This window comes from Macrobrachium nipponense, chromosome 7 (genome assembly GCF_015104395.2).
Source record: "Macrobrachium nipponense isolate FS-2020 chromosome 7, ASM1510439v2, whole genome shotgun sequence".
NCBI lineage: Eukaryota > Metazoa > Arthropoda > Malacostraca > Decapoda > Palaemonidae > Macrobrachium > Macrobrachium nipponense.
Genome location: NC_061109.1, coordinates 45025541 through 45034261, shown reverse-complemented (window position 1 = coordinate 45034261; position 8721 = coordinate 45025541). Strand labels below are relative to the sequence as shown.

The following is an 8721-nucleotide window of genomic DNA, read 5'->3' as shown; positions in this document are numbered from 1 at the left end:
TGATATTGTCTTGCTCTATAATTTTATAACTTTATTATGATGCACACTGAGTAGACGGTGAAGACTAATTTTGTTGATCATCCACCTTCCAGTCATCAAACTTACCCATTTGCAGCCCTCTAACCACAATAGTTTTTTTTAATTTTATTAAAGGTTAAAGTTAGCCATGATCGTGTGTCTGGCAACGCAACAACACAGGCCACCACTGCCGACTAAGAGTTTCATGGGCCGCGGCTCATACAGCATTATACCGAGACCATCGAAAGATAGATCTGTTTTCGGTGGCCTTCATTACATGTTGCACAGAAAACTCGATTGCGCCGAAGAAACTTTGGCATAGTTTATACTTTTTTTTTTTTGTGCTTTACTTTCTCGAGAAAAACAAAATAAAAAAAAAACTTTTGCCATAATCACAGGAAAAGAAAATGAAACGAGGAGTGTTTAACGCCGGTTTATTCTTGTATATTCACTGGACGTAATTCCATTGCTGTAGAATATCATCACTAACCACCGGAAATTCTGATCGATTCACTCTAGTCACATTTTCATTATTCGTGTTTTTTTCTTTTCCTTGATTCTTTCTAGCGATATCGTTCGTTTTCTATTTTATAATTTTACAATTTTCCGGCCCCTCCCGGTCATTTTCCTGGGTTACCTCCGTCTGGGTGCCTACCGTAACAAGCAAGAATTAATCCCTTGCCATGAGAGAGAGAGAGAGAGAGAGAGAGAGAGAGAGAGAGAGAGAGAGAGAGAGAAGGGGGTAGGGGGCGGTAAGTTAAGTAAAGAATATAAATTTCAAAAACATATGAGTTCAGAACTGTATACAATATGAAGTCTTGCTATTCTTAGTCTTAGCCTATTGGTGGTGATCAGCTCGCCTTCAAGTTCTAGTTCTACTACTTGTCGGTGTCGCCGGGCGAAGTATTTTCCATTTCCAAGTTGTTCTTCTTGTTGCTGGCAGCGTTGGGCGAGTCCTTTTCAAGCTCTGCGATTGTCTCCGGCATAGGTTTGTTCAGCGTCTCCGGAAGGAGTAGCAAGATTGAGCCTGTTATCAAGGAAAAGACACCAAACACAACTGATGGCGACCAGGAGTACAGAGGGCCCTGGAGGAAAGAGAATGGAGAAATGGTAAAATCAACCTCATAGGCCTACCGCAGTGGTAGGCATTTTGGAAAGCTATACAATGGAAGGTCGTTAAGGATAATAGCACAGGTAACCAATTGACTTTAGCTAGATCAGAGATAAGAAAACTTGGAATCGATGTGCTGACCCTGGAAAGAAAGTAGGTTATCAGGTCAGAGATAACGGAACTGAGAAGAAGAAGGCTCACTGAATGATAGCAGAAGGAAAGCCACACTACTCATTTTATAAGGAGCGGGACCAAGGCAAGATCTTGGTGTGACGCCGCCTGTGCGGAGGATGGTCTTTCTCCTTGAACGGCCTGAACAGTATCTGCAACGGAAGCCATAAAAAAAGAAGGGAAAACCACTTTTCCCAGAGTAGGAAAATCGGCAGTAGGATATGAGTACGGTCCCTGACTATTCGAATTGTCTCTCCTCTGATCGTTTTGACAAGGAAGGCAAGAGAAAGCACCCCAAATAGGAGGGCAGCAAGATAAAGCTTTCATAACTACGATGAAAGAAAGAACTGACGATATAAGCAAAAATCCCATTTTGTTTTTTAAAGCAGATTTACCTATTTTAATTTTGTGACCCTTTGCATTGCATTTAAACCTGTTGAACCACTAAATTGACTTTCACTCATTCTAATACATTTTGCTACGTTCCGTTACGACATCCGTGATGGGTACAGAAAGAATGCTTTTACCATGAGTAAAAGAATCCTACAAGGTTAGAAACAAGTTAGGGAATGAGAGAATACTGGATAATTGTTGTTTTGAAGAACCATCGAGGCATAATGGTACTTTAAACCTTTCATTCAACTTTGAAATAAGTTGCTAAAGAACGCAATTTATATTATCAAATATATATTATAATTATTTTCAAAGTACAGCAAAAATTTAAATGTTACCAATAAACTCTGACTTACTACAAACTATATCATCTGGTAATCTTTGTAGTATTATTTCTGTATCAACAGTTTTCTACAGACTTCTGTTTGTCTCTTGAGTTGAATTAGCAATTAATATTTCCATAAAGAAAGTGATGTTATGGTAAAAATTTTAAAGTTATTGTTAATGGTGTTTTAAACTTTCTCATGCTTATTTTAATTATTTCACAGTTATAGATCATTTTTAGCGCGTTAGAAATGGAATATTTCCGTGGAAAAACTTTTAAGCATTAGTGAAATGTTTGGGGAATAAAATATTTTAATCAAAGGAAGAGTTCCAATTCTCTTGCTTCGTATCTTTTCCACTTGGCACTTTTGTCTCACTTACCAACAGTTCTGTGATGAAGGGGGCGAATATCCCTCCCAGCCTGGAGAGGAATATACCTGAGCCAAATCCTTGGAGTCGGACTTCTGTCGGGAATAGCTCAGCGCTGTACAGAAAGAAGAGCTGAAATGCTGAACTCAGCAGAAGTCTTCCACACATTGCCACTGTTACCACCAGCGTAGATTCGTCTGGAAACGGGAAAGATTTGACATTTAGTTCCCCGTCGAAGATTTCATCCCCTTATGATGGCATTGCCGTCAGTGCAACTCACGGGGTTCTTAGCTGCAGCCCCTTTCATTCCTTTTACTGTACCTCCATTCATATTTTCCTTCTTCCATCTTGCTATCCACCCCTCCTAACAATTGTTTCATAGTACAGCTGCGAGGCTTTCATCTTGTTGCACCTTTCAGACCTACCTATTCTCAATTTCCCTTCCAGCGCTGAATGACCTTATAGATCCCAGCTCTTGGCCTTTGGTCTAAACTCTGTATTCCGAAGATTTCATGGGTTTACTGAAGTTCGGTCATTCACAAAACTGACTGGTAACTGAGGGATGACTTTGACAGACTTGTAATCATGAAATTATCGCGTTTATAACTGAAAAAAAGACAGGTTTTTCATGGTAGTGACATCACAGTTTTAAGGGCTAAAAAACTTTCAATTAGATAGCCTTATAATTTGCTCTTCCCGAAAAACATTAGCATTATCAAAAAGCTTCTATCAGGCGCCACATTCAACATTCGTCGATGTCGTATTGCCCACTTACCCTTATCGATGAAGGGCAGCGCCAGAAGGCAGACGCTGGTGACCGAGAAGCCGATGATGATGGGGAACTTGCGGCCGAAGCGGGCAGCTATCGGGGCCGGAAGTATGTACGCCGGGATTTCGACCAACCCGTTGAATATCATGTAGATGTAAGGATCGACGCTGAAGTTCAGGGCATTGAGGGTCAGTCCGAAGAAGACGGTCGAGGAGAACATGAAGGTCATCCACACGACCAGGGTGATGCGCCTCAGCCTCGGAGTTCTAGAGGAAACACAAGAAGAAGATTTACAAGCGCAGGAAATGGCGTCTTGTCGTAGGAGAACTCAAATGATTTTTGTATTCTATTTTTTTGGAGATGAGTAAACCATGTCGTGTCGTTTTTAGCTTAATTTCTGAAGGATACGTGAGCTTTCGAAATTTTTAAACCAGTAATCCGTCAGGTGAAAAGGTATATTCATTTTTATTTTTCTGGCCTTAACCTTAAACGCAGCAGCGTACTTACTTATATTTCATACTCAGTGTGACCCATTACCGGTTGTACTAGACGTTTAAGGGTTGTTGAACATTTTAGTTAAAAACTTTTTTTTTTACGTTCCACGTTGATAGATATTAATTAAATATATATATATATATATATATATATATATATATATATATATATATATTATATATATAGTGTATATATATATATAAACTAATATCTATCATCGTGGACGATATATATATATATATAAATATATATATATATATATATATATATATATATATATATATATATATATATATATATATAGATGTATTATGTATATATATAATTAACTATCTATCATCGGTGGAACGATATATATATATATATATATATTATATATATATATATATATATATATATATATATATATATATATGTGTGTGTGTGTGTGTGTGTGTGTGTGTGTGTATATATATATACACACACATATATATATATAAATATTATCTTAATATATATCATCGTGGAACGTAAAAAAAAAAAGCGTTTTTAACTGAAATGTGTAACAACCCTTAAACGTTTAGTACAACCGGTAATGGGTCACATTGAGTATGAAATATAAGTAAGTAACCTGCTGCGTTTAAGGTTAAGGCCAGAAAAAAATTAATATACATTTTATAAATATATATATATATATATATATATATATATATATATATATTATATATATATATATATATATATATATATATTATTCCTCCATCTATTAAATGCAATTAAATTCACGATTGTAGGATTAAAATTTTGTGTGTATTAGAGATTAGGAACTAGAAATCCATACATTTTTCATCTCTCAGTCATGTGATTCATTGGTTTCTACCATTTACAAAATTTTACAAAATAACTGAAAATCAATTATCGTGCCTCTTAGGGAAACTTAGTCGTCCAGACTTATGATGAAAACTGTACTCTTTATGTCACTACGTGAGGGCAGCTGACCTGTTTGTGATCTCTCTCTCTCTCTCTCTCTCTCTCTCTCTCTCTCTCTCTCTCTCTCTCTTTCGTTGGAAACCGGTTAGCCTTTCTCCCAGTGAAAATTATTTGTTATTCCAGAAGGTGAAATATATTGTACCTCTGAACATTATTTTTTTCTAAGAATGATCAGCGTCATCTTCATGAAAATTATTATTTCATATGATTGGATAGTAATGGTTATTCTTAACATTGATGCTATAGCTTGTAAGTTAAGTCGACTGAAATTCGATAAATATAAGTCGTTTGAATATTACTTATCAATATGGTGAGAGTAACTTAGTTTCTCCATTTGGTGAAAATGACTTATCTCTCATTATGGTGAAAATGACTTTACTCTCCTTATGGTGAAACTATCTCTCCATATGGTGAAAATGACTCGTCTCTCCTTATGGTGAAACTGACTTATTTCTCCATATAGTGAAAATGACTCGTCTCTCCTTATGGTGAAAATGATTTGTCTCTCCTTATGGTGAAAATTACTTATCTTTCCATATGGTGAAACTATCTCTCCATATGGTGAAACTGACTTGTCTCCACATTGTGAAAATGACCTGTCTCTCCATGTGTTTAGTGAAAATGACTAATCTCTCTGTGTGGTGAAACTATCTCTCCATATGGTGAGAATGACTTGTCTCTCCATATGGAGAAAATCATTTGTCTCCCATATGGTGAGAGGGGACTTGTCTCTCCATGGTGAAATGACTTATCTCCACATGGGTGAAAATGACCTGCCTCTCCCTGTGGTGAAAAGGACTTATATCTCCATATGGTGAAACTTTCTCTCCATATGGAAAAAAATCATTTGTCTCCCCATATGGTGAAAGTGACATGTCTCTCCACATGGTGAAAATAATTGTTCTTTCCACATGGTGAAAATGACTTGTCTCTCCACATGGGGAAAATGATTCGAGCCAGCATGCATTGGTAAAGATGGCCATTGTCTCCCCGTCTCATGTCAATTTTCCCTCATTTTTCCACGAGTCGTAAGAGTCATCTATCACGCTGAAGAGGAGCCAAGGCAAACGGAATATCTAAGTGACATTTTCCCCCAAAACACTTGCCGAGGAAATCCGTCCGCACTACCTCGCAGATAGAAAAGAAATCAGATTATGCAAGACATTTTATCAAACAAAGTAACAATGAATAAGTCCGAGAACGGGTTTTTTTCTTTCACATGTTCCCGTCATGATATTTTATGCATTTATATTTTTAGCGTGCGGTAATGACGTCGAGAGATATTATTAAATAAATGACAGCTGAATCGCAGGAAGATATAAAAGGGAAAAAAGAGTGGGTGTTGCATATTTAAAGATCTCCGCCCTTCTTCCCTTCCATATGCTCCCAAGCTCATAATGACTTTTTTTTTTTTAAGGGGTTTGTGAGGGGGTTAGATTTTTCGTCGATGTTAGAAAGGGTTGTATTATGCTTTCAAGAAAAAAAAAAGCTATGCTGTTTTCGTATGCGGGAAAAATTACAGTATTTTTTTCCAACTTTTCTTTATCCTCGAACAGGTAAAGGGCGGGTGAGATATACATATATTGTAAATATATATATATATATATATATATATATATATATATTATATATATATATATATATATATATATATATATATATATATATATATATATATATATTATAATAATATATATATATATATATATATATATATATATATATATATATATGATTACATATGTATCTGGTAAAAATGACAGTATATTCTACATATATATGTGTATATATTTTATGTATATTATATATATATATATATATATATATATATATATATATATATAATATTTACTATATGTAGAATATATTGGTCATTTTAGCCGAGTACATATGTAATTGTAATAGCCGTAACACGACCTCGTCGTGATTATAGTATCGCAGGTTCGTTTCCCGCTACCGGGCATCAAAATTTCTTCATATTTCTTGCACTTGGATCTTACGGCTTTGTAGTGACAAGTGTATAAAAAAAGCGCGAAGAATTGGTGAAGTTAAGTCTTTATGTGAGTCACAAATTATATATATGTATATATATATATATATATATATATATATATATATATATATATATATATATATATATATATATATATGTGTGTGTGTGTGTGTGTGTATGTATGTATGTATATATAATCACACTGACACGATTTGTATGTACAATGTATATGTGTATGTGTATATATATACATATATATGTGTGCGTATGTGTCTGTGTCTGTGTGTGTAGATGCTGATATCCAGAGGCCGCTTTATCTTGTTAGCCTCGTCTAGTTAACAATTAGTAAAAACTGTTTTTTTTTTTTTAATTCTAGAGCGAGAGGTCTATTCATTCATTACCTGAGTAATATGAAAAGTTGTTTGGTACAATTTTTCATCTTCTTCCAAATCATCTGCAGATGGGTCTTCTCAGTAGGATCTCCTTCCTCGGTTGCCGAAGTCACCTGTAAAATTAAGGAAAGTGATTAGTTATCTTTGCCTGGTTACCTGTTGAGAACTGATTGCTTTCCAGAATATGGTTAGAAATTTTATACAAGTCATATTTTTTTTTACCGGAAGGGCCTTAGCCTGGTTAGGTATCGTGACGTGATATAGTTCCAACCAGTTTTTTTTTTTTTTTTTTTTTTTTTTTTTTTTAACATTATCAGGTTCGAAACATGATATTTCATATTCTGGTCAGTATATTCTGTGTATTAATTCCGTGGTTTCGGTTACAATTTTTAACTTAATTGTATTTCTTAATGGTATTAGATTCTTTTACAATTTTTGATTTAATTGTATTTCTTAATGGTATTAGATTCTTTTACAATTTTTAACTTAATTGTATTTCTTAATGGTATTAGACTTTTTCAACACGGATAGGCCTCTTCACTACAGTGTTGCTTGGAGGCCGCTGGTGGCCTCCAAGCCAAGTAGAAGGACGGGTAGGCCCAAGGCCAACTTAGGTAGGCTTATGTTGGATCTGAGTCCTTAGATCCTAAAGGACATCTCTCGTAGGTGGAACTTATTAACCGCTGTCGTTGTGTCAGGAGGATGCTTAGTTTTTGACTTCCGTATGAATGTATAAACTTATTATTATTTTTCTGGTTCAGAGAAAATTTTAAGCATATGTTTGGTCCTCTGAAATAGGTAAAAGAGTCACTTAGTATTGAAAAAGCTTTCTTGGTAGGCTTATGGAATTATCAAGCCATGATGGAATGAATTTGCAGGAACTGAAAACTGCAAAGATTTTGCATCAGATTCCTGAATTCGGAAACAGAATTCAACTAAAAAATGTCACATCTTCCCGGGGTAGAGTGTACAAGAAAAGCAGATGTGTGTCTGTGCTCCGTTGTAATTCAGCATGAAAGAGAATTCAGATGAAACAACAAATATCGACGAGAGAATGCAATAAACAGATATTCCATGTATATGTATGTGTGTTTATATATATGTGTGTGTGCGTTCGTGTATGTGTGTGCATTCATGTATGTATGCATGGTTATGTTCTGCATCCGCTTAAATGTTGGAATGCTCATTATGTATTTTGAAAGCAAAGTTCCTTCCTCTCTCTCTCTCTCTCTCTCTCTCTCTCTCTCTCTCTCTCTCTCTCTCATTACCTTAGATATTAGTTAATTAAAGCAAAATACATTCGTAGCTTATTCACACACACACATACTAACCCACGATAGGACGAAATTATTACCAACTAAAAAAATTCCCCTTCGGTTTACATTCATGAAAATCTGTTAATTCCGAGGTAGGGCGAATTAGATATTAAAGGACATTTGTAGCGCGAATAATATATATATATATATATATATATATATATTATATATATATATATATATATATATATGTGTGTGTGTGTGTGTGTGTGTGTGTGTGTGTGTGTATGTATGTATGTATGTATGTATGTATGTATGTATGTATGTATATACATTGCCTTCCTTTATCTCTCTCGTCTTTGTACATCTTCTCAAAGGTTTTATAACGCCCATTCGGACGACTCGAAAATAAGCTCATTCGACGTAATCAGAATGAGTGCTTTCTTCACGTATCTAGACGC

The 8721-nt window shown here is 35.1% G+C and overlaps 1 protein-coding gene across 6 annotated transcripts in view; it reads right to left on the bottom strand.

Annotated features, from left to right (window-relative positions):
- Nucleotides 1-642: 642 nt before the first annotated feature.
- The window catches only part of LOC135217696 (organic cation transporter protein-like), a 66856-nt gene continuing 58777 nt past the window's right edge, over nucleotides 643-8721 (bottom strand). For 5 of the 6 annotated variants that reach the window (XM_064253673.1, XM_064253677.1, XM_064253675.1 and 2 more), the window contains 4 exons: nucleotides 7014-7117; nucleotides 3162-3421; nucleotides 2399-2583; nucleotides 690-1103 (listed from right to left, as the gene is read on the bottom strand). In XM_064253673.1, the coding sequence (XP_064109743.1) occupies nucleotides 897-1103; nucleotides 2399-2583; nucleotides 3162-3421; nucleotides 7014-7117 (756 nt within the window). In that variant the 3' untranslated portion in view covers nucleotides 690-896. Of the gene's footprint in view, nucleotides 670-689; nucleotides 1104-2398; nucleotides 2584-3161; nucleotides 3422-7013; nucleotides 7118-8721 lie in introns of those variants that run through there. The other variant, XM_064253674.1, reaches the window with a different exon arrangement.